The sequence below is a fragment of the Macadamia integrifolia genome, chromosome 6, assembly GCF_013358625.1.
Source record: "Macadamia integrifolia cultivar HAES 741 chromosome 6, SCU_Mint_v3, whole genome shotgun sequence".
Lineage (NCBI taxonomy): Eukaryota > Viridiplantae > Streptophyta > Magnoliopsida > Proteales > Proteaceae > Macadamia > Macadamia integrifolia.
Genome location: NC_056562.1, coordinates 22,800,241 through 22,827,090, shown reverse-complemented (window position 1 = coordinate 22,827,090; position 26,850 = coordinate 22,800,241). Strand labels below are relative to the sequence as shown.

The window sequence follows — 26,850 nt, the reverse complement described above, 5'->3', positions numbered from 1 at the left end:
TAAGATACCTTTCTCAAAGACAATAACAAGGCATCTACCCTTCCACAGCTCAAAATTGCATACATGGTTTCTGCATTTGCATCTCAAAACTTGATATCAATGGCTCTTCAGTTTCTAGTGTTCATTCTCCTCTTTGGGAGCTCATTTGGGTTGGAACCAGTCTCTACGAACAAAACCGATCAACTTGCTTTGGTGGAGTTTACGAGAAAAATTGATGATGATCCATATGGATCATTAAGTTCTTGGAACAATTCCATCCATTTCTGCAACTGGATAGGGATCACATGTAGCCATTGTCATCAACAAAGGGTTTTCGGATTGCATTTACAGGGGAAGGGCTTGAGAGGAAAAATCTCCTTCCATAGGAAATCTCACTTTTCTTCATCTCCTCAACATTCAAAACAATAGCTTCTATGGAAAAATCCCCCAAGAGATTGGTAATCTGATTTGACTACAATACCTTGGTCTTGAAAACAATACTCTGGAAGGAGAACTTCCTACCAGCTTGGCCAACTGCACTCGCCTAATACAAATCCAGTTCACCAATAACTATCTTGTTGGGAAGATTCCGGTTGAACTATTTACATCTTTGTCAAAGTTGGAGATAATGGCTATTAATAAAAATGGCTTAACAGGAGAAATACCAGTTTCTTTGAGTGGAAATCTACTCCAAGGAAGTATTCCAAAATCTTTTGGTCAGCTACCAAACTTATTCCATCTATCACTTGATCAAAACAAACTATCTGGTATGTTCCCTCTTTCACTATATAATCTCTCCTCTTAAAGCTATCTCTCCTAGAAAACCAATTGCATGGGAGCCTTCCACAGGACATAGGTCTCATTCTCCCAAATCTCAAATTTCTAGATATTGGATCAAACCTTTTCTCAGGGGCCATTCCAAGTTCCATCTCCAATATTTCATCACTCTTAACACTTGATCTCAGTGTAAACAATTTTGTTGGACCCATACGTAAAAGCTTAGGAGATCTTCAAAATCTTAAAGATTTCCTTGTTAGTGGAAATCAATTTGGAGCATGGGAAGCTGATGATTTAGATTTTGTTGATTCTTTGATCAATTGTACACATCTAGAGGCAATGGACCTACAAGTTAATAATTTTAAGGGTCCTCTTCCCAACTTTAAATCCAATCTCTCAACACAACTCTCATTTTTTATTTAGGAGGGAATCAAATTTCTGGAACCATCCCTGCTAGGATTGAAAATCTTATCAACTTGTCTGATTTGGGCATGGAGGGGAACTTTCTCGAAGGTAGTATTCCATTTGTTATAGGGAAACTTCAAAAGCTTCAAATATTATTCTTGGATGGAAATAGGCTTTCAAGAGAGATACCTTCCTCTATATCCAATCTCACTCTTTTATATGAACTCCACTTAGAAGCTAACAATTTGAATGGAAGCATTCCCTCCAGCAATGGAAATTGTCAAAAGTTACAATACCTAACCCTTACAATAATAATAGCCTCCAAGGCCTAATACCTAAACAACTCTTTAGTATTTTCTCCTTATCAATATCTCTCGACTTATCTAAAAATTCTCTAGTCGGTTCCCTACCAACCGAAATCAGTGACTTGAAGAGTTTCTACATTAGATTTCTCTAAAAATGGATTGTCTGGGGAAATCCCCTCCTCCATTGGTGATTGTGATAGTTTGGAACATCTTTATATGGGAGATAATTTCTTTGGAAGAACCATCCCTCAATCTTTGACTCATTTGAAGGGTTTCAAGATTTAGATCTCTCACAGAATAATTTATCAATGCAAATTCCGAAAGATCTACGAAATCTTTTAGCATTGCAGAGTTTAAATTTATCCTTCAATAATCTTGAGGGAGAGGTACCAATAAAAGAAATTTTTGGAAATGCGAGTGCAATTTTAGTGAATGGAAATGATCACCTTTGTGGAGGACTTGCAGAGTTACAATTGCCTACATGCACAAACCAAAGATCTACGAAATGGACAAAGTCCAAAGCTTTTAGAATGGTTTTGGCAACAATCGGTGTGGTTCTTGGTTTTCTTTTGATATCTTCCTTTTATGTTCTTTATTGGATAAGAAAATAAAAAACTAAGCCCCCTTCTACACCATTAATTAGTGACCGATTCTTAAACCTTTCTTACAAAGAACTCTTTCAAGCTACTGGAGGTTTTTCTTCAACCAATTTTATAGATTCTGATGGTTTTGGCTCTGTATACAAAGGGATTATTAACCAAGATGAAACAATTGTTGCAGTCAAGGTACTCAACCTTCAAAATCCAAAAGTTTACAAAAGCTTTATGGCTGAATGCAAAGCATTAAGAAACATTCGGCATCGAAATCTTGTCAAGATTTTGACTTCATGTTCAAGTCTTGATTTGAAAGACAAAGATTTTAAAGCCCTTATTTATGAGTTAGTGCCCAATGGGAGTCTGGATGATTGGTTGCATTTGCCAGTGGATACATATAATCATTCAAGAAATTTAAGCCTTTTTCAAAGATTAAACATCGCAATTGATGTGGCTTTTGCATTGAATTACCTTCATCATAATTGTTATGTGTCAATTGTTCATTGTGACTTAAAGCTAAGCAATGTTCTACTTGACAGTGATATTACTGCACATGTCAACGATTTTGGTTTGGCGAAGCTAGTTTTAGAACCTGATGACAATCTACTTTTAGAACCTGATGACAACCTGTCCCAAACTCAAACTAGTACCATTGGGAAACAAATAAACTATAAATTTTTATTTGAGTCAACAATCAATATATTAAATTTTGATTATGTAGATTTAAATGACATTTACTAATTGTTTGTCTATTCCTCAAAACCTGTTGTAGGCTGTTAAACATGACATAAATGATGATTTAGAAGAAGGGTCCAGATCTAAAAATCCTGTTTATTAGGTTTATACTTGAATCAAACTATTATTGGATATTCATATCATGTTCTTGATAGTCGATTGAGTATATCAACAAGCTTTGCTGTCAATCATGCTATATTCCATATTCATTTCAATAGGAATTTATTATACTACGAATGCATTGGACCTCATTATCTAATTGGACTGAACTTATATTGGATTATTAATCAAAGGAATCATGGTTCTCAAATTGAAGAAATGATCATGTAACTCGCTACTTTTGAATAATGTGTTTAATTTCCATATTCTAGACTGTAATTTCTTGTATTATATAAAGAAAATATGCTAAACTCTTAGTATCATACTAACAGAGAGATTTTCCAAATTTCAGAATATGGCCTGGGTGCCAGGGCAACCATACAAGGGGATGTGTTCAGTTATGTGATCCTTTTATTGGAGATGTTCACAGGAAAAAGGCCAACAGACCATATGTTTACTGATGACTTAAATCTCCGTAACTTTGCAAAGGAAGCTTTACCTGTGCACGTTATGCAAATTTTAGATCCAACACTCCTACCCAAAGAAGAAGAAAGTGAAGAAATTGAAGAGTATGCTGTCAACAGAACTGAAGGCCCTAGTCATAGGACAAATAAATTGCAAGATTGCATAACATCAATAATTGAAATTGCACTCCAATGTTCCATGGAATCTTCAAAAGATCGTATGAATATGAATGGTGTTGTGATGGGACTACATTCAATCAGAGAAAATTTTTCTTGAGGCAAGAATCTATCAATACAGAGCAACTATGCCCGATTAGAAGGTGATTTTGAATTTCTTATCTTTATATTATTAATTTATTTGTTTGTTTGTTTTGAACGCTTAAAGCTCATGGAAAACTCGGGAAAATAAAGTTCTAGGGTTATTTGTACCATGGTTTTAAAAAACGATATTAATTCCATCATAGATACCGATACCAATACTGATTGACCATATGGGTCTGAATTGAACGATTTGCCCTTAATATTGATTAAAAATTTATTTTCAGGATAGATTTACCAACATTTAAAATTGTTCCACCGATACAGGATTGGATAGATATCGACATGGGATAGGTATCGACATCGGGCACCATTGATACTAGTACAGATCGGCCATTTTAGGCTGAATCGGATAATTCTACCCTCAATTTTTAGTAGAAAAATATTTTTTGGACAAATTTGAACCTTTCACTGATTAGAATCGAGCAAGTCACAGCCGACACTGATACTGTAATACCCCATATTGAGGAAACCCTAACTGTGGTATATATTTTCAGGTACATGTTGGAGATGGAAGAACACAGGAACTTCTGACTTTGGTAGGTATGTGGAATGGTGTTTTTATGTTTATAACATTTATTTGATGGTGTGGCATCATGGAGTTTTTTTAATATTTAAGTATCTTTGGTTATACAATTTTGATGTTAGTGTTTTCTTATATTTATTTCAGAAGGAACGTCAAATGCATGGGAGTTTTAAACTTTAAATGATTGAATTTGAGTATCAATTTTGATATATAGTCAATCTAAGTCGTTCCCTAAATATTAAATTGTTAGATCAATCTTTGATCCACATGATAAAATTAAATGGAAAAAAGGTTCGGTATGCCGCCGATATCAAGTATGCTAGCACCCATTGTGTCTATCTCTATCTTTTCTTTTTCTAAAATGACCCTCATATTCTTCATGAATGATACTCCATCATGTGTTCCTATTGGTGTTATCCGCTAGTATACTTGATATCGGCGGCATACCTATCCCTCTCCCAAATTAAATATATCTTTCCAGATATTCCATAGAGATGCATTGTTACCGTATCATGTGTTTGATTCTGACACCAACAATATATTTTGATGACAAAGTATTGAAAAGTGTTTTTTTTTTTTTTTTTTTTGGGTAAAGTATACCTGGGGTGGGTAACATTTGGGGGAATTACATATGGGTACCTCATGTTTTGATATATTATGTTTACGGTATCTTTTTTCATATTTCCAATTTTTACCCATACCATCACCTCTCTTCCCCACCATCTCCAAAGGAACTCTTAACTCTCTCTCTCTCTCTCTCTCTCTCTCTCTCTCTCTCTCTCTCTCTCTCTCTCTCTCTCTCTCAGATAAACAACATCATGATCGCTTTCAAACCTCAAAAGACTTAAGTTTTACAACTGCCCACTCATCGTGAAAATATCCTTGAAAGTTGTCATAACATGGATTTAATTTTAAGGAAAGTGTTTTCTGTGGCAAAATGTAATTCCTACGCGTGTGCAAGAACCAAAAGAAACACACGAGAAAACTTCCACAGAGACGTCATTTTTCATTTTATAGGGGGTGGACCAGCCATTTCACCCACCCCTTATTTTGATTGGGAACCTTTTACCCTTAATTTTAACTCTCAAGTTTCAATTATTACATCATTTGCATACTCCCAAGGAGACTTGTATTAGTTCTTATTCGACTTTTATTTCAATATTATATGCCCAAACCCATTGAGTGCTTGATAATGAAATACCTGAATAAAAAACCCGAATAGTACTCTTGGAGTCCAAGCCCCTTCACATCCGTATTAAACACCCAAGCGTGCCTGTGGAACCTTTAATTTAGCGACCAAATTACTGCAACTCTTGAACACCTAATTGTAGTAATTGTCCATTCCAAACCCTTGAAACCCACATTCCCCATCTCCATCTTTCTCACCATTAGGCTTAGATTTCTTCTTGTTCTCTCGAGGTGGAAATTTCTCCTTCCCAAACACAATATTAGAATTGTCAATGGGAACATTGCTTGCTCCTTGGTTGTTCTTCACCACTGAGACAGTACGGAGTAGGGGTGTCAATTTCAGGCCCGCACCTTTAGGCTAGACAAAGATTGATTGGGAAACCCCGAAACAGGCCGGGTATGTTTATTAAATATGTTGGGTTGAAGCCCGACTCTATTACACTTGATCGTTCTTGGTGCCAAGTGTTTCTCGACGGACGCTTGACTAGGACTTGTAAAAATCATATTTGAATTGTGTTTGCCTAAACCATATCGTTGGGTTTGGTTGTTTTTATATAATATTGACAAATTTGAAATTTACAGTTACAATGAGATAAGATCAAATAAGCGTATTAACACCTTCCTACAAAATTGGGATATACATTGACTAGGTCTAGTAGTATTTAAATTCAAAATTTGAATTTGAATTACTAGAAACCGTTGTGCTTAACAGCTCCCCTCAAGCTGATGGTTGCTGTTGTGTAATCCTCAGCTTGTCATGTAAAAAATTGTATCGGATGGTGGACAAAGGTTTGGTGAATATATCAGCTAGTTGATCTTTGGTGGAGATGAATTGTACTTGAAGACGACCTTGGGAGACCAAATTCCGAATAAAGTGAAACTCCACTTCGATCTATTTTGTTCGAGCATGGAATAATGGATTGGCAGTGAAATATGTGACCCTTAAGTTGTCACACCATAACACTGGAGGCTCGATCATTAGGTGGCCCAATTCTATTAGTAGAGACTGCAACCATATAATTTTTGCTGTCGTGTTTGCTAATTCCCGGTACTCAGATTCAGTAGAAGAGCAAGCAATGGTTTCCTGTTTTCGTGTAGACCATGAGATAAGATTACAGCCAAGAAATATTGCGTAGCCACTTGTGGATCATCGAACATCGACATATCCTGCCCAATCGGCATCACTGTAAGCTTGTAGTTGATTGGTGGAGTCATTTGAAATAAGTAGACCAGATGTCAATGTGCTTGAGGTAGCGTAATATACGCTTTACAGCCTGCCAATGGTCTTCTGTGGGGGCTCGAAGAAACTGACATACTTTATTGACTGCGAAAGAAATATCTAGTCTTGTTAGAGTGACATATTGTAATGCACCCACCGTACTACGGTATTCAATTGCATCAATTAGGGGCTCCCCTGAATTTCGAGACAGAGTGGTTGATGTAGACATTGGAGTCTGAATAGGTTTGGCACCATCCATTCCTGCTTTTTAAGAGATCCACAATGTATTTTTGCTGAGATAGGATGATACCTGTATTATGTGGTATGACCTCGATACCCAAAAAATAGTGCAGCAAACCTAGGTTGCGTATGGCAAACTCTTTTCCAAGAGCCACTATGATCTGATGTATGAGCTTAGGATCGGATCCAGTGATGATAATGTCATCCACGTAAACCAGTAAGTAGATGCATTGTGATCATTTTTTGAAATAGAACAAAGAGGTGTTTGTCTTTCAAACGTTCAAAACCAAGTTGAAGCAAAAATGTACTCAGCCGATTGAACCAATCCCTAGGAATTGAATTACAATTATGTGAGATAGTGTACCAAATGCAGATTGAAGGGGATTCCAAACCTAAGCAGTTGTAGTGAGACCCACTACGTATGGAAGAATATCTGGAGCTAGAAAGGAGAGAAGCGATCCCTTTGATGTGTTTTGCAATTGCATGTGTAGTTAAAGTACACTTGTGTGAGATAGTGTACCAAATACAGATTGAAGAGCATTCCAAACTTGAGCAATTGTAGTGAAACCCACTACGTATGGAAGAATATCTGGAGTTAGAGAGGAGAGGCGCCAACTCATGACTAACTGGTCTCTGCGAACCCAATCACTATAAGCCAGAGGATCGGTTGTTCCTACAGTAATAAGGGTGGAGGAAGAGCAGGTCGAACGACCATCAATAAAACCAATCAGGTATTGACTTCTTAGCAAAGGGTAAATCTACGTTTTCCAAAGGAGATAGTTTTCTGAAGTGAGTTTGAGGGTAAGATAATGCTAAATATTGGGAGGAGTAGAGGTTGAAGAGGAAGAGATAGCAGCGGAGGAGGAAGAAGACATTGTGGCACCAAGAATCTTTATGGTCGACTCATACCATGTACAAATCAGATTTGAATTGTATTTGCCTCACCCATATCATTGGGTTTGGCTGTCTTTATATAATATTGAATTTCAAATTTGAAATTTACAGTTACAATGAGATAAGATCAAATAAGCATATTAACAACTTCCTACAAAATTGGGATATACATTGACTAGGTCTACTAGTATTTAAATTCAAATTTTGAATTTGAATTACTAGAAACCGTTGTGCTTAACAGGACTGATCGATTAATAGCCCGACTAAACCCCACATGTTTAATACTTGTTTAGAACCTACTTAGAATCTGTTTGCTCAGCCCGACATGTCTAAAGCCTAGCCCACAAAACCAACCTCAGAAGTCATCCTCTTCGTGGACAACTGCGAGGGAATGTAACCATGGCCAAGGAACCCAATGAGCTGCACTTCCTCGCCTCAAGCTTCTTCACCGTGGCACCCCCTTCATCTTTCTTTCTCTCTCACACAATTTTCCTTCATCTAAGGATGAAGAGAGAATCTTTTCCATTATAGCAATTTGATATCATGAATCGTGATTGACTCCTTAAACAAAACAAGGCAAGTGATTTATGTCTCTAAGAGGTCCCTGCAGCCACACACAAAGGATGCACAACCCCAACCAAGGGCATGGTGGTCAATGTACAGCTGTGTCTATGGCTTAGAGGCCCCTAATGATAGAAAATTTTGTCCCAATAATAAATGTCATCATTAACTCCAACTCTTATGAATGTCCGAAAGACCCTTTCTTAGTCCAATCAATTAGATGATCAAATCTTGGGGATTGATAGATTCTCTTTTTACTATACAGGTGTGGACAAGGGAAAACATACCTTTCGTTTTGATAGAATCTGAATGGTCGCTTCTTGATTCGTTGGACTATATCCTACACCCATATATATCCATATGAAGTTTACATATTGAAAAAGGTGGGCCTCAATGCAATGATAACGTTGCTCCATTGTAGCTTAATGATCATAACTTTGAGTCCGAAAGCAATCTATTCGTAAAACAAGGATAATACTACTTATATTATGTTTACTAAAAAAAGGCTATGTACATTATGATCCTCCAACTCCCATATCGATTAAGAATCTAGCTCTGCTTTGGCTTCAAATTGATTGATGATATCCCCGTTTGGGTTACTTGTCTAGCAAGTTGGCTTTGGCAGTCAACTGGCACTTGGCGGCCTTTAAACTTGAATCCAGCTGGGCCAGGTTTGTCAGGATCCTTTGAACCGGGCGAATAATTTTCTTGAACAGCTCCCCTTTTCCCCTACCTGAAATTGATAACAGTTGTCTCAGGGCAAGAAAAGGTCTATTGGTTTTGATGCCAGCAATGGCCAATCACATTCACACACGCGTTGTTTTAATGAATTTGTAGTAATTCGTAACAGACATGCATTGCATCAGATCAAACCAGACCAAATCAGACCAAACAAGACAATTATTACAATAGATTCAAAGAGTTGGTAGTTTGGTGAAAGGAATTCCTTGCTACTTCAATTGGTTATGGGTACGCGTTGACATGTCTCACCATCGTTCGTTGACTTTACTTTATGGGTTTTGACTTCCAAACTCGGATTGTTGGTGAGGAACATTATGGAATTGCACAAAAAGTGCTTTTTAGGCTAAAAGGTAGCAGTGCTTAAGCGCTACGAACCTTTTAAAGACCTCATTTAATATGCATCGTTGATTTAGTTTTCTTTAATCTCAACCGTTGATATCCATACTTGCTACCGGATGCGAATGTGATCTCTCCCTCCTATCCTCTCCTCCCTCCTCTCTCCTCTGAAACCAATTTCTTGCGAGAACATGGATGGCCACCCCAACCTCTGCAATGTCATCGACTTAGTGGTAGTGATCGCCGCATATTTTCTCGCTTTGTCGGGCGGCAACACCAGCCTCCCCATTTTTCAAAATTTTTTTTTCTGGCTCGTCTTCGTTCTTTGCGGAGGTTTCAGATTGGGATGGACTGTGAATTGCTAAGAGGGCGGAGGTGGGAGCAAGGGGAGGAGTTGGGGAGCCCTTTGCTTATGAAACTAAACCTAGTTCACAGGATAGATTCTTCGTCTCCGGCGCGCCGATGGGGATCTCCAACCCAGTTCGGAAAATGGGTTCTCGATCGTCAGATCTCACGGCCTTACGGCTTACCTTCTTTCAGTAGTTCAGATCTCAATTCCTAATTCCAGCTACTTAGATCTCAATTAGTTCAAAGTAAGTAGTCAAATTACTCTTCTTTTGCCTCCTTTACTTCTTATTTTATCATTTTTGGTTCTGACAAATTCAGAGACCGTTTTTTCCATCATTTTTCGCCCCTACACTACCTCAAAACAGCTCGGATCTTCGTCTACCTTCATTTTGTGACCTTGGCCAGACCCGCCTGCCTTGACCGGCTTTTATACTTCCGCCGGCGAGTCCTATTGGACCTACAACTTGATTTAAAAAGAGTTCATGTTTGGTCGAGGAAGATGGGTACTGGACTCCTTAGTTGTTACGGATCTTGTGACATCCCGTCGATCTTGCAAGGCCGACGGTGACATCCAGAAACCAGACATGAAGCATGGAGGCAGAGTGGCCCTGAGGCTCTCACCGTGACCTCCTGTAACCAGTTTGTGCGTCAAAATTTATGAACGATAAAGATTAATGTAGAAATATATCTACGTTTAGATTAAATGTGGTGTTCGCAAGGTGACAACGCTTAAGCACTACTACCACTCACCCAAGAGCTAAAGCAGACTTTATAACGTTGTAAAGAGCTTAAAGACACTGAAAGAGGCAATCGATATATCCACAACCACGTTTATACCCTAAATCAATTTACGAGGTTTTTTAAATCCACCAATCAAAGACACATGAAATACATGCAGGATGATCATTAAAACCATCATACTCGTCGAATATCGATGAACTTTTTGTCGCCCTTTACAGCATATGTAGTCTCCAACCCAATTGAACTTTATCCTTTACAAGCATCACAAGGTCATGTCATGTGACTCTTGGGTCCACCTTCGATGAACTCTACCTAAAATTCTTCGTGCAGAGAGTTAGTGAATTTGACTTTCAATTATTTGAATATTCATTTTGATTTTTACATTATATTTTATTACATAATTTTTAAGAAAAAAAAATTAAAAAGATATATCAAGTTCTGAACACACACACTTCTATATTATAATATAATTATATAATTTCCAAATATTGGTGTTAGGGACATCTAGGGTTAACAAAAGCCCTAATTAACATCATAATGCTTACGTTAAATAATTTTTCTCTTTGTTGGATGGTTATAACCCGAAGAATATTATCTTAAAGTATATAGATTTTTGGGATTTTGTGCAATATCTTGGCTATCCGTGCACCAACCTAGAATATTTGGGAGACACCAATCATATATCATGGTTATGAAGATCAACTTATTCTATTTTATCCAATAAGGAAAAAAAAAAATCTCACTCGATTGAACTTATCTGAATCGATTGGCAAACTTTTATTGGTTTGGTATTGATTTCAAAATTGATCAGACTAATCAAAACTAACTATTTCAGCTGAAATTGAAAAAATCGGAACATCATGTCAAATCAAGGTGTAGAAAGACCATGTTGCCCCCCACCCACCATGCGCTAAAGGTGTTCCCACACGTCCTCCCGATTGGCCATGCCAACAGAGCAACGTTCTTTCTCATATAAAATGAATATAAAATTTTTATGTGAAGGGTAGCCTACCCCTCATGTTTAGAGACCCCTTTTTGTTCTTTGTTTTTTATGTTTTTTTTTTTTTTTTTTTTTCGGGAGGTGGTTTTGGACACAAGCATTCCTCTTCTCTCTCTCACTCTCTCTCTCAAAACAAGAGGTAGAGATCTCTTTTTTTTCAAGTGAGAAAGACAATTATAGATATACGGGACTTTTGAGTATTGGCATAGGCCACACTCGTGTAATTTTTTTTTTTTTCATATTGTCCTCTTGTCTTATCCCTAAAAGTTATTATTGTACACATGAAAAAGAGTTTTCAAAATAATTTAAAAGTAACTTGTCATTATGTCAAAATCAATATTAAATCTTAGTTAGGACATGAAGACTTGCTAAGATTTAAGAAATGACCAATCAATTTTGAGTCAATGTTTCTATTGACTTGTGGTTTTTCTCAAATCATGTGAAACTCACTGATTGTGGTTTTTATTTCCCTTTTATTTGATCAGATACTATTCATAAGCCATTAGTTTGATCTAAAATTAAACAAAATCATAGAATTTTTGTTTGTTATCTTCAATATGTGAGCCCCTTTTTTCTTCTCACTTGTGAAGCAATCTTAGTATTCAATTCATATTTATTTGAAGAAGGAGAAGAAGAAAAATATGTAAAAATGAAGAAAGAACACTTTTCACTAGTATGTATTTATACCTAGACACAAAGATATAAAAAGACAATATTACCCCTTGCTGAAGATGCCCACGCCATATTTTAAAGAGATAGGGCACAGTTTTAAAGACAGGTTCCTTGATTGTCAGAAAGTGGGTGGTTCCATAATTCATATTGAATTAAACTGAGTGAATTGGTGTCACTTTGACGATCACAATGACGTTTACACTAAAGATCTCACCACTTGACACTTTGTCCACTTTGCCCACATCCCATGTGAGTTCATCCCTGGCATGCATTATTGACGTCTCCGAAATCCAGAACAGGCTCGGTTAGGCCGGTGGTGTGGTTCAACCCAATGATGTCAGCTGATCCTAAAGCATGGTTTCTTAGGCAGCTAACCCATGGTCAAAATTTTGGACCAGGTGATCAGATTACAGCCAAATACAAGGTGTATTCAATGCATGAAATTCTAGCCACTGCAAGTCTGTGGAGGATCATAATGTATGTAGTTTTACTCCATTTCATGAAAATGTTATTTCTTGATTTAAACTCATAATCATTTGATCACAACGGAGCAATCTTACTTTGTAAAAACCCACCAATCATGATTTGAGTTAAATCTTCCGTGAAATAACTTGAATGTTGGGGGCATGTTATGGGTCATTTGGTCCTACCATGAACCTGATGTTGGGCCTTTATTACAATATTGCACAAACATAAAGACAATACCAATAAGTTTGCTTTGTTGGGATTTATTATGGTGGTGTATTTGAATTGGGGTATAATCTCTTCACGAAGCAAAGGTAAAATTACATACATTAATTTTTTTCTTGTTAGAAAAATTACATACATTATGATTATCCTCAAATCCCGCAACCTCATGCAATGATTGGACACTTTATAAGGAGCAATACCAATACCAACCTATTCATAATTGTAATTTAAACTGTGGTATGACCTATACATCCACCAAAAAAAAATTAAGTGGTGTGGCCAATACAATTTTCTGTTGCCTTCTACAATGTGTGTGTCGCTATCATGCTTGTGCTTGTTGGCCATACTAATTTTATGTAGAAAATGGAAGATGACCTGTTCAATTGTCCGAAAAGTTGATCAACAAGTACCAAGCTTTGCTTATATTAGAATGCATTGTCATGTCTGTGATTGGGATTCGGCTCCTCTTTTGTGCAATAGAGGCGGCGGTTCAGATTCAATGATACCTCTATTGCATAGTAGAAGAGCCCTTTTCCCTGCGGTTGACCCATTGGGTCCACCCAACCACATAGGAGGGGACCTCTAGGGAAACCATGTTAAAGTTTTTTTTGGGTAATTATGGATCTGGATCCTCTCCTTAGTGCCTATCGTTAAGGTCTTGCTCATGGCTACTTGGGCGAGTGTTATGTGGCGAGACGATGATCCAACGGTTCTTAGCTCATTGTTCTCTGAATCTTTGTCAACGCCTCGTTTTCCACTCCTTTGTCAAACCGTTGGATCATCATCTCGCCATGTTTCGATCGTCCAAGTAACTATGGGTCAACTTGGGTGATGGGCATTAAGGAGAGGAGTCGACGAATCCGTAATTTACAAGGCTCTCCCCTACACTTTAATCGTATTACATCCCCCCTGGTCCCTGCGGACAATCTGAGAATTTACAAAAAATTACCTTATATTTCAAATTTCTTGCATCTAACCCCTCTCCATTGGTATGCAGCAGTTAAGTGTTGATGTTATTATGCTCCAAATTTGTAGATCTAAGCCATAATGGTTAGACACTTTGAAATAGTTTATACCTTTATGGCCCGTATATATCTCTAGTAATATTCCCGAGATTAAGGCTATGTTTGGTTGTAATGGATATTAAAAGGAATGGAAGTTAAATTTTTATACTTGTAAAAGAAATGTATATAATCATTACTCCATATGACTATATCATTAATTTTAATTCATTTTATGTTTGGTTATAAAATTTCACCTTACTTTGCATCCCCTTCTGCTAAATTGTGTAAAATATCTTACCTAAAAAAAAAAAATGTGTAAAATAAAAATTACATGTAAAATGCATTACTAAATATGGTCAAGAAATTAAGTAGTTTATACAATCACATTAGATCACATGGGGGTAATGATTAGAAACATTTTCAAGTATGAAAGTTTCACTTTCCTTCCCTTTAAATTTCTCTTGCAATCAAACAGAGTGAGAATTTCGACCATTAGATATATTGAAAATTGTTCGAATGGATGAGTCTAAAATTTAATGGTCGAACTTAATCATGTGATTGGTAATCAATATAAGTAAAATGGAATTAGTTCTGATTTTTCTTTGGGCAACAAATTCAAGTTCAATTCACTAATGGTATAAAATTATAAGGAGAATGTTTAAATCTTCAACACTTCAAGCACAATAAATCTGAAATCTTTGTAATTGGATTTTGAGAAAGATAAACAAAAACTTACCCAATCATAACACAGGTACATGGATGAGTGCCCATTTAATGGATAAGTCATAAGTGGCCTTCCATTAGATGATCTACCTCCGAAGTTTAAAAATTGAGAAAGAAAATTTCACCATTGACCTTGTTTTGTATTTGATTTTTTTTTTTTCGTATATTTTAAATTAGAAAGAGGGTTTTCCCATGATTATAGTCCAGATAATCTCTCATGCCACACCAATAGCTATATGAAGAATTATATCATCTATAAAAGCCAACATCATTAGATAAGAGAAAAATAATAGAATCCTTGTGTGAGAGGGTGATAGTATAACGACATCATATGAATTTTATTTTTTTTTCTTTTAGATTATATTTGGTAGTCAAGAAAAGAAAATACTACAAAAGACATAATAAGACAAAAATTATAACTACACAATAATTTTTTTTTGTATGTGTATAACTCTCTCCTCAAATTTTTTTTTTTTTAATTTTTTTTTTCTTAACTTCCAAACATAACCTTAATTTAAAAAAAAAAATTTGTATCAACATTTGTTTCATCACATGGCATTTTCCCCCTTATATAAATGAATAATGATGAGTGGGCCTGCTTGTGCACCAATTTTAAATACTAAAAATATTGCCATGTGGCAATTAAGTGCCTATTGTGCTAGCTATCATAACATCCTTTATGTCCTCCCCTTCTTTAATCTACACCTTGTTAGTGAAAAACTAAAATAATATATATATATATATATATATATAGATTTTTTTTTTTTATGTCATCGAGTAATGGGTCCACTTGTAGGTAAATGAAAAAGACTAGTATGGTCTCAAAACCATTTAGAAAAAATGGTCTTAAATCCCTAATTACCTTTATAACCTTACAATTTGGCAATAAGCCCTTTTCAGCCCATAGCCCCATAGCCCCATAGCCAGTCGGCCATACCACGTGAAACTCTTATGAACCTTTCCATCGTAATGGAAACGCCACACGAAGAAGACAGACGCGAAAAGCAGAAACCATTTTATCCGAAAATAGAGAGAAAGCGAGGCACTTAAAAGTTCAAACAGTTGACAGATAATGGCGCCTCTCTTGCATATATTGGAGCCCTAGGATTTCGGGAAAGCCCTAAATCTTTTCTCTTTTCCAAGATTCTTTCTTTGTCTCTGCTTTTTTGCTTGAGATCGAGGAAGATTATTGGTTATTCTTGATGGCTTAACATGGAAGTTTGATTGATTTGAAGTCCGAACGACATTCCTTTTGAGCTAATTTTGAGTTTTCGCCGTGGTATGCTATGCTAGTCCCTCTGATGCTGAATCTTTGGTGCTGTCAAGCGTGAATCGCTGCATAAGCTCTGCAAGAAGCACATTAATTTCTTCAAATGGAATTTTGGCGCTGATGAATGCGTTTTTCTAGTTTCAAGGTGATTTGATTGGATTCTGAGGAAGTAATTGGAAGAAGCTTTGATTCTGATTTCTTTGTGGCTGTTTGAGGAGATTTGGGGAGGATTTCATTTGAAGAAATCTCAGGAGTATTCCTCGTTTGCTATAAGATTCGGTGGCTGTTTGTTTCTGAGGTGCTCTGGATCAGAGTGGATTCAGCCATGGTGTAGCGGCTGATATGGATGACCGTGGTGAATCATTCGTAGCTGTGAGGAGGATTTCTCCGGGGTTGGAACGGGGTAGCTCTTGCCACTCACCATCCGGTAGGTGATAAATTATTAGTTTCTCCCATCGATACGCTGTTTCCACTTCATATTCCCTTAAACAAATTAAAATTTATAGCTGTGTCCAATATTTTTATTGCTTTATATTCTGAGAATGAATTTTGTCTTGTTCTCCCATTAATTGCGACAATTTTGAATTTTTTTTTTATTAGAGACTAAGTCAATTTCGCACTTTATTGCTAGTTTCTTCCATACTTTCAGTTCTCCGCTCTGAAAGAGTCTCGCATGCTTTTATTCCAGAGTGTAATGTGCTGAATTTGCATTTTATTTTCGACATTTACTGTTGCTGTAAAATTTTTGGAAATTTTCGTCTAGCGTGTATTGTGGGGCGGAATTACGTCTTTTATGTAAGCTTTGTTCTTCTGAAATCTCTTGGCTACGAAGGTTGAGGTACTTTGAAATTTCAAAAATTGGGAAGTTAGCTCTAATACTGCTAACTGAAATCAACAGATTTGTTTAATCTACTCTTCCCTGCAGTGAGAATCAGTCCTTTCACAGGTCCTGCTTGTTCAGTTTTAGTGTTCATGTTCATTACCAACTTTTCACGTGGGTATGCCATTATTTTAATGGGTGATATTAAAATGAGGGTATATCAAGTGATCCCTTTAGAATGGAGTAAGTGAACAAAATAATTATGAGGAATCTGAGGGGATTTTGATGCAGGCTTTACCAGTGAAGTTTGGACCTGGTTGTGGTAGGATGGGTTCGAGTCTTTGCAACATTTATTGCTGTTGCCTAAGACTCACAGATAATTGGCCGGATGCCACTCCATGTTGAATAAAGGTTGCGCACTCAAGCCATTAGCAAGTATAAAGAACTTTCAAACGGTTTAGATTTGCTGAGATTGAGCAAATTGCCACACTTGAAGTGTTAGGGCACTTTTAAATCTATTAATAAAAAAATATATGGCGAAAGACAAAGTCACAAGTGCTCGTTTGTAAATGTTTCACTATTATACAAATTTTCACTGTTTGTATGTTATTTATTTTTGTGGCATTTTCCTTACACTTGGTTGCTGCTGAATTAGTAAATTCCTGTCTAATATAGATAGGCTACCCATGTACAATTTTTATTTATTTTTTGGGTAAATAAAATGAGCTACAGTGTATTTATCTACCTGAATGTACTAATATTCATATTCTTTAGTATTATGCTCAAAACTATATAAACAAAAGTAAAAATAAATAAAGTTGCAAACACTCGTTAATAATTTTTACCATTAGACCGTGTATTAGTATGATATACGTCCACCAGAATTTTAACCTTGCTTTTACCCCTTGAAACTGTACTATTCCTGAATTCATCCCCCACTGTAATTTTCCTATCCCAAACTTAACTATGGTGGCTACTGAAATTTACATGAGACAGTTAGTTGATGTAACCATACTAAGGGTTATAGTTCCGAAAATTATTATAACTGCCTTAGCTGGCTCATCTCACAGATAAACCCACATTATTTTTGAACATCTGTTTTTAGTGGGGCAAGGGTTTACAAATTCTTATGATGACAAGCTATCTCAAAAGGTGGTAGTGAGTCGTGAGTTGTCCATGACTTTAGGTTGGTTGGTACATTGTCATGTAGTTCTTTTGTTTACTATCACAACTTAATGGGCTTGAGATGAGATAGGCTGATTAGCCACACCCTTCTGTTTTCTCTCCCTTAATCACATAAGGGTCCCTACTCTTTGTTTTCATTCTGGTCCCAGGGTAAAAGCAAAGTAGGGTAAATTGGTACCTGGTTGAACCGGAAGGGATAGCAACGAGGTGGTTAGAAGGATTAATGCAATTTGATCTGCACCAATGGGCTTTGATAGGAATCATTGGGGATTGGATTGGATTGGATATGAGAACTTGTGGCTGGTTTGGGTAGGAGTCAGATTGTTCCTTGAGACCAACATATGTTATATCCCTGATGCTTATTGTCTTGTGAGGTTCTTCTACCCTTCTTAAATGAACTAGGCTTCTTCAAGTATTTTTAACTTAGAGATGGCATTAGAAACCTTTGTTTCTTCTTCACCCTTACTTGATTCTTTTGCTAGCCTCTTTCTAGTAGTGTGGTGTAGAGTGTAGACATGTAAGTTTAGGATCTTATTGCACATCCACCTGCCCACTGTATCCTGCGACATGATGGGTGGCTCAGAGACACGTATTCTATTTCCTAATTTAAGGCTTTAAGCAGCTATGGCTTTTTTTTTTTTTTTTTTTTTTGAACCCCAACCTCTGATGGGTTGAGTTAGATTGAGTTCGAAGGAGTTTGGATAGGGTTGTAGGATTATGTAAAGCCTGTGCTGAATTGGTTCCTCATGTTGGGGGACTATAAGAAAGCTAAAATAATACTGTTCAGAATGAGCAACGAGTACTTGCCATGCACAATAAACCCTGAATAAGTTGAGCTGCCTAGTAAATACCAGCTTTGAAGCGTTAATTTGTAGGTTAAGGCCCACTCCTGGCATCTTGTAAAGGGATGATCAGGTAGAACACCTACTAAATTAGCAGTTGCAAATCAGAATTATGCATGACTATGAAGAAAGCCACAATTAGCTAATCTGTCAAGCCTGTTCATTTGTTTTCTGTGTTCCAATTTTCATGTCTGTTGGACCCCTTCCCACTAAAGAAAATTAGTTTGAACTAGGATTGTCTTGGATAGATAACTATGAATTCACTAAGCACAAATGATAAGAATAGCACAAGCCCAGAAGGGAAATGCCAGAAGTTCCTGTCACTAGCAGAATAAAATGAAAATAAACATAAAAATAGGAATACAGATCACATTACGGTCTCTCACAAAGGATCACAAAATTCCCAGAATCCTTTTTGCCCGACCACTTCTTGCTTGGCCATCAGATCTGCCATATTATTTGCAGCACTTGGCTTTGAATGGAATGAGATCTTCACCTGGGGCCATATGTCTAATAGCTCCAATGACATGTGCATATTTCCAGGCTTTTCTTCTGGTGATGCCATCCGCCCAATAACTAAAAGATGAGTCTCCTCCCCAATGGTGTTAGGATTTCATGAGTCGCATTCAGCATCTGGGGAGCTTATTTGCTTGAAAGAAAAAAAATGGTACTAAGCATCAGAATTGAGGATTCTGCCTTTATGTTGTTTGACTTATTTCCTAGTCCTTGGATCGGTCTCAATGGTATGGCAGGGCAGCCAACAGTTGTCAGCTAGTAATTTCGGCCTCTCTGGGTGAAGCCTAGCTGACTACATATATATATTACGATAATACGATGTATACAAAGAAAGAGAAATATTATATAATCATGTTATTAAACTATAAACATGGAATACAAATATCTTATTTAATGACCCCAGAAAAGGGTGGGCCTCTCATCTCATCTCCCTGCCGAATTGTTTTTGCTCTTGTGGTTCCCTTTCATTTGACCTCATTTTCACTACCTGTGCCCTAAGGAATAAATATATAAATGAGTGGAAAAAAAATTATGCTAAACTTTGAAAATTTAATGGAAAACATTGCCTTTATGTTTTTAATGCTTGTGACCATGGAAACAACCAATTGCTCTTAAAGGACCACTGAATTTGCTGGTAATGTCTGTGGCAGTTATTCCTGGGCCTGTGATTGGGTTACCTCTTTACTGGTAGTGCCGTCTCTGGAAGGCACTCAGTTATAACACAGATAATAGCCAATGCAGTTGGTGGGGTCTGAAATTAATTCATTCCTGCCATGTCTTCAAACTAGTCAATGCTTTGATGAGAGGGCTAGAGAGTTGTCTGATTAATCCCTGAACTTTTACATTGATGGTATTGTTTCACCTTTGGGAGATGCTATAAATGTTCATTTGAGCTATGCTTCAACAATGTTATTCCTGTGGAGAAAATTATATTTGGAACTTAATAGTTTGATACAGCCTGATTGAGATGATCTTTCCTTAAATTGTTCACAAAGACTATACTGTTCTAGAATTTGACCAAAATCATGGTTAACATGCATAGGCTCTGGGTAATTTGGCCTTGCACGTGTTAACAGGATTGGTGGATTTCTTCAGCCTGTGCAGAAGTTCTTTGTTTCACAGTTGTGTAATATATATTTTTTAGATCTTTAGAAACTCCAATTCCAATAGTTGGCAGTTTTGTATTGCTACAGCTGAAGTTGTGGCAGGATCGGCAGCATGGCTTGGCAGAGGCCTGTCTTGTGTTTGCGTTCAGAGAAGTGAAAGTGTTGCTCGCCCATCATTTGATTTAACCCCTGCACAGGTAACAATTTCCCCCCCTCTTGGTTAAATTAGAGTTTCAACTTTTTTTCCCACACTTGAGATGCAATTTATATGAAACAGTTCTGGTAAACTCTTGCCCACATTTGACTCAGTTTGGCACTGTGAGTTGGTACAAAATGAATCTGCCCTATAGTCCGCCTGTGGGAGAGTCATGTCAACTCATCTGAGTCCTGGGTGTAGTCATTGAGATTCAGCCATTATATTTTCAAGATAACTACTTGATAGGAGGTTTTAGTTCATGTAATTCCCCAAGAAGCAGCTTGAAAACTGACTGGTATGATCAGGTTTGGCAAGGAAGGATGATTGCCTGGTTTGGAAGACGGGGTGGGTGAGGTTGCTTTCAGAATATGTTTGGCGGCTATCAATTCTTAAGTGGAAATGGTTAGCATATAACTTCATCCAAACAAGAGTTGGTGCCATGCACAGACTTAGACTAGTTGCAATAAGATTTTGACCAACTTGACTCAGTCGGCCCTATGAGTTGCTACAAAATGAATCTGCCTTGGAGTCTTCCTGAGGGAGTGTCATGTCAAGTCATCTGAGTCCTGGGTGTACTCATTGATATTCTAAACTATTATATTGCCAAACTAAATACTTGATAGGAGGTTGTGGTTCAGACTAATCAAGTTGCACTTGACCATGCTTGTCAAATTTCTTTAAACGTTCCTCCTGGCCTCTAATAGTTTATTTGTGCATCAAATTTTTATTTTTATTTTTTTAAATATTTATAGGTCATAAGAAAAGAAAATGAAAATCCTTTCTTACAGTTTATTTTTTGTCACCAAAAAAAAAAAAAAAAAACTTTCTTATAGTATTGAAATTAGAAGTAAAAATCAATTTGCATAATTTCCTTTTGTTTGAAACTTCTATGAGTTGTAAGAAGGAATGCTGATCTTCAGAAAGGAATATCCTAGGTCTAAATGAGGTTATATATATATATATATAATCCTGTAGAATTCAGCTAAGCTCCTGCTCTCTTTGTTTTCCACAATAATAAGGTTGGGACAATCAATTTTACCATTTCTCTTGGTAGTAAGTATTTAGTAGCAATGTTCTTCGAAAATTATAGACCTGTAGTGATCATAGTTGGAAAACCAGGTTGTGACTCGGGTGAGTCACCTGAGTTGAGTAAAAAAACATGATACCTGGTCAGGAATCAGGTTTTGATCCTTCCCAGAACTATGTGGTACTGACATAGATAGAGTTGGAGGAACGATGTTGTAAGGGTGTTTTAATTTGGTTGTATTCTTGTATTTGACTATTTGTAACATTTGTACACTTTTTACTTTTAACGCTTTGACATTATGTGATATTAAATGGTTTTCCTTCATTCCGAATGCATATTTTAGTTGTTTTCATTGAATTTTGTGTGAAATACTAAATCATATATGTAGAATAGGCTATATTTGAGAAAGTATACAGCAAGGTACGGCATACACTATCAACCTAGGGTACGAAGCCAAACTACCATTTTGGTGTTATTTATTTATTTATTTATTTAAATAATCTAAAGCTTCCAATATTTTTAGAGGTGCTTATGTTTCAGGCCAAAATATGACCATTTGACCATCCAAGTTCATAAAATTTGCAGCTGGTTTCTATCACAGTTTAGCTTTAGAAGGTTCCAATAATTCTCTCCAAGCCTACCTTCTGATTTCCAGATTTTCTTTTCATTTGCCCTTTCTTTGTCCTTCATCCTTGGTTGAAAGACTCAGGGCAGATGAGGTTGAAAGTGGGAGATGGTGTTTCTCTTTCACATGCCCTGCAGATTCATGAGTAACTTCAGAGGAGGGACTCAAGCAGCTCCAAGGAAGAATGGAGTTGCCGCTTGAGAGGGTGGGGACACCATTGCTGGAAGTGAGCGACATACGGACAAAGAAATCAACATTTTTTTACCGAATAATTCTTATTAAAAATATTATACCTACAGAATACATGTAGAAAGATAAGAAAAATCATTTTTTAATCATTCGGTACAGTATGTGTATAGTGCATAATGTGTGGAATCATTTTACCTTATATGACCATATACAGGACACAGAAATTTAGAAGTTTAACAATTGCAGCTGATAAATAAACCGGAGAAGTATCTGTAGCAGCCCTATATTGAGTAATCCTTCTGGATGAGGCATATTGAAGAATTTTCATTGCTATTTATTTCCAAATATCGGATAGGAGGCAAAGTTGGGTCTATTTAGAGTATACAATACCGAACAACACGGAATGAAATAAGTGCGAAATTTTGTGCTATATGTATGGGTGTTGAGGCATACAGATTACCCAGTCTGAACATCCTTTGTATGTAATCCGATTTAGTTCTATATTTGTATTTTACCTTGAGGCTCCACTGATCCAATCCCCATGGAGGAATGTCCTGTGGGATCTGTTTTCTGGATTTCTTTTCTCTATCAATTTATTAAGAGGTCAGGCCCACTGATTTTGTTGCTATATCACTTTCTTTTTTTAAATTTATGTTAAAATATAATCAATTAGATAATTTTAACTGCTCTCAATTATAGTGTCATTATATTGTGATAGCCACTTTTTGGTTCACACCAAGTGATCTGCAAATGATTTTCCTGAGAAACTGGAATCTTTCTATGGGTTTTCATACTTGCAGGAAGAATGCTTGCAGAGGCTGCAGAGCCGCATAGATGTTGCCTATGATAGTTCAAGGCCTGAACATGAGGTAATGTATCTTTCATGTGGGTGAATGCCTTAGTTGGGGAAGATGGGTTGTTATTTTTAATTTTTTTTTCATCCATTATTTATATGCCTCCATGATTTTACTCTGGATAATGTACTCGCTTTTGAAGCTTTTTTATTTTTTTAGTAGTGTTCTAAAGCTTTCATTGTTTATATTGGAGTGGATGTACATCCCAACCATTTAGAATTCAGTTTTGCTGAATTGTATTCCTTGGAAAATCTTGCCAATTATGCATTGATGCTAATGCAGACAATGAATCTGATAAACCCATGACCTAGATACATCTGACCCACTGGTCCATTGAATTCTGGCACCTCTTTGGGGTGGCATGGTCCAATACTACTGAAAAAACATGAATGGTTTCTTTTAACTGTGGACTTACAATTGCTCCAACATTATAGGAAGCCTTAAGGGCTTTATGGCACGCTGCCTTTCCTGAAGAAGAACTTCGTGGTTTAATATCTGAGCAATGGAAGGAAATGGGTTGGCAGGGAAAAGATCCATCTACAGATTTCAGGTCTGCTAGTTCATCCTTTGATTTCTAAAGAGTCCTCTTCTTGGCTTCTTGCTATCACTTTTTTGAGCTTATGCTTCATACATTATTGCTGGTAGGGGTGGTGGTTTCATATCGCTGGAGAACCTACTGTTCTTTGCCAGGAACTATTCGGTACTTTCTGATATAAAATTTTGCTATTGATTATCCGATATATATGTGTATGGTTTATTGTTCTTCAGAGGCTTGCTAAGGTGTGTGCCATTGGTATCTGTTCCATAAAATGACACATACTAGCTCCTTGAAACACCAGTTCCAACTGAGATTTCTGGAACTTGCATCTTGGTAAGCATCAGGCATGCCATGAATTCCTTGAAGGACCAATACAAGCTTTCATTAAGATTGGTTTGAGTTATTCTTCCCTTTCATCATGTCACGTTTCTGAGCTAATCTTTGCACACAGAAATCGTTCCAGAACCTTCTCCAAAAGCAGGAAGGGGTCCGGTCCATGTGGGAGTACCCATTTGCAGTAGCTGGAGTAAATATCACATTCATGCTCATTCAGATGCTCGATCTACAAGCTGGTTTGTGATTTTCTGTATCCAATTTCATGCTTAACAGTGATGATTTTGAATGAGCTATCAAAAATTGCCATTTTTATGAATGGGTTCAGAATCTTGCTGAAGTCGCACTATATTTTTAGCGACCTTTTATCTTGTGGGGGGTATTCATTCCAATCTTCATATGCACAGCTCAGCTAAATCTGTAGAAACTACATACAAGTTTGACAATTACTTGGCCAAATAGTTGATGAGCTCGATGCTAAATGGATATTTAATTCATAGCCTAGTCTTGGCCAAAAAATAAATAAATAAATAAAAACTGCTAATAATGTCAGCTGAGCAGAGTTCGTCACTTTTTTACTGAAAATACGTCTCAAACAAAGGGTCTTTTCTTTTTTAATGTAAAGTATTGAATAGTTCTATGGAGATTTATATCGAGTGATAATCTGACAAATCGTACTATCTAAAACTATGGAGTTAGGTGAATTATACATGCTGTTCCCCAAAAAGCATATAATAAAGATCTGTATTTGGTTTTGACTTAGATTAGAAATAGAACATGTTTGTTTCTATAGTTCATCTCATTCATAACTTAGGGTTATTTATATAGGTGCAGGATAGCACTAATTTTTGCAGAAAATATCTTCAGTATTTTATATTATAGTAAAACAAACGGATATATTCTGAATTCCAATCACTTCATAAAAATTGGAGTTCTGAAAAACTTGCTACTTCCACCAATGATGTCATTAATATTTGTATGTTTTCTTGACAAAAGATCCTTTTTCAACTCTGCAGTCAACCCAAGAACGCTAGTTGGAGCGATTTTCTTGAAATTTCTTTCAGGTAATGCTGAATCCACTTCTAGCTTGCTGTTTGCATTTGAGTTGGGATATCCAATCACATTAGCTACTCTACTGGATAATGCCCAGGTAATGGTGGGGACATGTGCAGGACCTAGGCTTAATATTTACCCAATTTAGATATTGAATCCATATCATCTGTTCCATCTCACTGCATTATGAACTAGTTTGTTTCAAGCATGAGGTGTGTAACTTTTTTATTTATCTGACAGAAAATGAGTCAGCATTTGACCTTCTCTATTGTATAGCATTCAAGCTAATGGATCAGCAGTGGCTTACCATGCATGCTTCTTATATGGACTTCAATGTACGTGCATCTTCAGTCGAAGAGTTCCTAGAAAATGATAGTAGTCTCGACTTTCTTTGGTTTCATTACCTCAATTGATTGTCTATAAGTCTGATCTTATATCTTAATTTGAAACTCCTGTCAGTCTGTGATGAAATCCACACGCCAACAACTGGAGAGGGAGCTGCTGCTTGAAGAAATCACACGGCTGGAGGACATGCCCTCATACGACCTCCTCAGATAGTTTTTTAAGCCTGTTTGAGAAGTATACAGACAACTTTTGGGTTCAAGAGGTGTCATCCTCCAATGCGTTCTTCGTCCAATCACTTTTTTCACTCTTTTTTTTCAACCTTTTTCCTGGCAAATTACTGTCAGAACTTAATGGTAGGTTACCATAAATCTTGGAAATTTGGAGTTGTTTTCTGTTAGATGTTATCTGGTACATCCCAGATTGCAAGTGTAACCATATTCAGGTTTAGTAGTTCATTGCTCATTCCCTTAAGAGAGAAAGGGGGGGGGGGTAATTTAATGCATTTACAAATAGGGAATTGGTCTGTATGACTTTTATATTAGCTCCAGTCACGATTTACTGGTGAAGTTACAAAATGGTTGAAAACCTGTTGAACTGAAGAGTTCTTTGGTGTACACGGTTGGAGAATGTAGGATCTGGTTTGATAGATGGATCCAAAGATCTTTTGCTCGGTGTTCACAAGTTGTCTCAATGAAAACCGAGTTGCCCAAGTTGTCTGGTAAGGTCTTAGTTTTTTTTTTTTTTTTGAAAGGTCAATTTTTTTTTTTTTTGAAAGGTCAACACATGTGGGCAGGTAGTTGGTTGATGTTATGTTTTTTTATGAAATGGCTGAAACTATGTTTGAAATTTGATATATGACCAATCTAAATCATTTTCTAGATATTCTTCAGGTCAGAATTATCATATCACTATTCCTTGTAGCAAAACATAATATTTGTCTTGCCATACTAGAAATACATTTTGCCAAATAAAGAAATGATTGAGAAAAAGAACGTTACCCAATAGCATAGTAGAACCAAGCTATGAAAAGGCAGTTGATGTCTCAAATGTTCTATGTAAAAGCCATCAAACCCAACAGATTTAATCTCATCCCTTCTGATTCTTGTAGTAATGGCATTGTTAGGGGAATGGGTCCCCTGTGTTGTTGGGTGAGAAATCGAGGGAAGTTAAATGAAGGAAGAACCACTATTTCTTAGATTAATGGAGGTTGTTAACCGGCGACTTCCATCCTGTAACCATCGGCGCACTTGCCTCTCTCCATTATCTTTTAAAAAAAATCTGCCAAATGTTGTTGCAGACATATCTAGCTCAGAATTTCAACAGCTTGAGAGTTGAAGGAATCAATGGGATTGGTCAATTTCCTTTCAATCCTGAAAGCCTGAAATATTTCGCC

General features: G+C 36.7%; 2 protein-coding genes across 4 annotated transcripts; both read left to right on the top strand.

The window, feature by feature from the left end:
* The first annotated feature begins 1,774 nt into the window (after positions 1-1,774).
* Positions 1,775-3,634, top strand: LOC122082135 (receptor kinase-like protein Xa21). Its single transcript, XM_042649619.1, has 3 exons — positions 1,775-2,027; positions 2,184-2,705; positions 3,246-3,634. Exons 1-3 carry the CDS (start codon positions 1,775-1,777, stop codon positions 3,632-3,634), a joined length of 1,164 nt encoding a protein of 387 aa, XP_042505553.1.
* Positions 3,635-15,519: 11,885 nt separating this feature from the next.
* On the top strand, positions 15,520-26,135 carry LOC122081469 (ELMO domain-containing protein A-like). 3 transcript variants are annotated; one of them, XM_042648615.1, is made up of 10 exons: positions 15,520-16,255; positions 20,385-20,494; positions 23,135-23,203; positions 23,623-23,738; positions 23,834-23,888; positions 24,012-24,059; positions 24,178-24,298; positions 25,076-25,123; positions 25,389-25,447; positions 25,572-26,135. In XM_042648615.1, exons 1-10 carry the CDS (start codon positions 16,171-16,173, stop codon positions 25,668-25,670), a joined length of 810 nt encoding a protein of 269 aa, XP_042504549.1. In that variant the 5' UTR covers positions 15,520-16,170; the 3' UTR covers positions 25,671-26,135. The 3 variants fall into 3 exon arrangements, with proteins under 3 accessions (XP_042504549.1, XP_042504548.1, XP_042504550.1); XM_042648614.1 differs by having other exon boundaries at positions 15,525-16,255; positions 25,353-25,447; XM_042648616.1 differs by lacking the exon at positions 24,012-24,059 and having other exon boundaries at positions 15,528-16,255; positions 25,353-25,447.
* Positions 26,136-26,850: the final 715 nt, after the last annotated feature.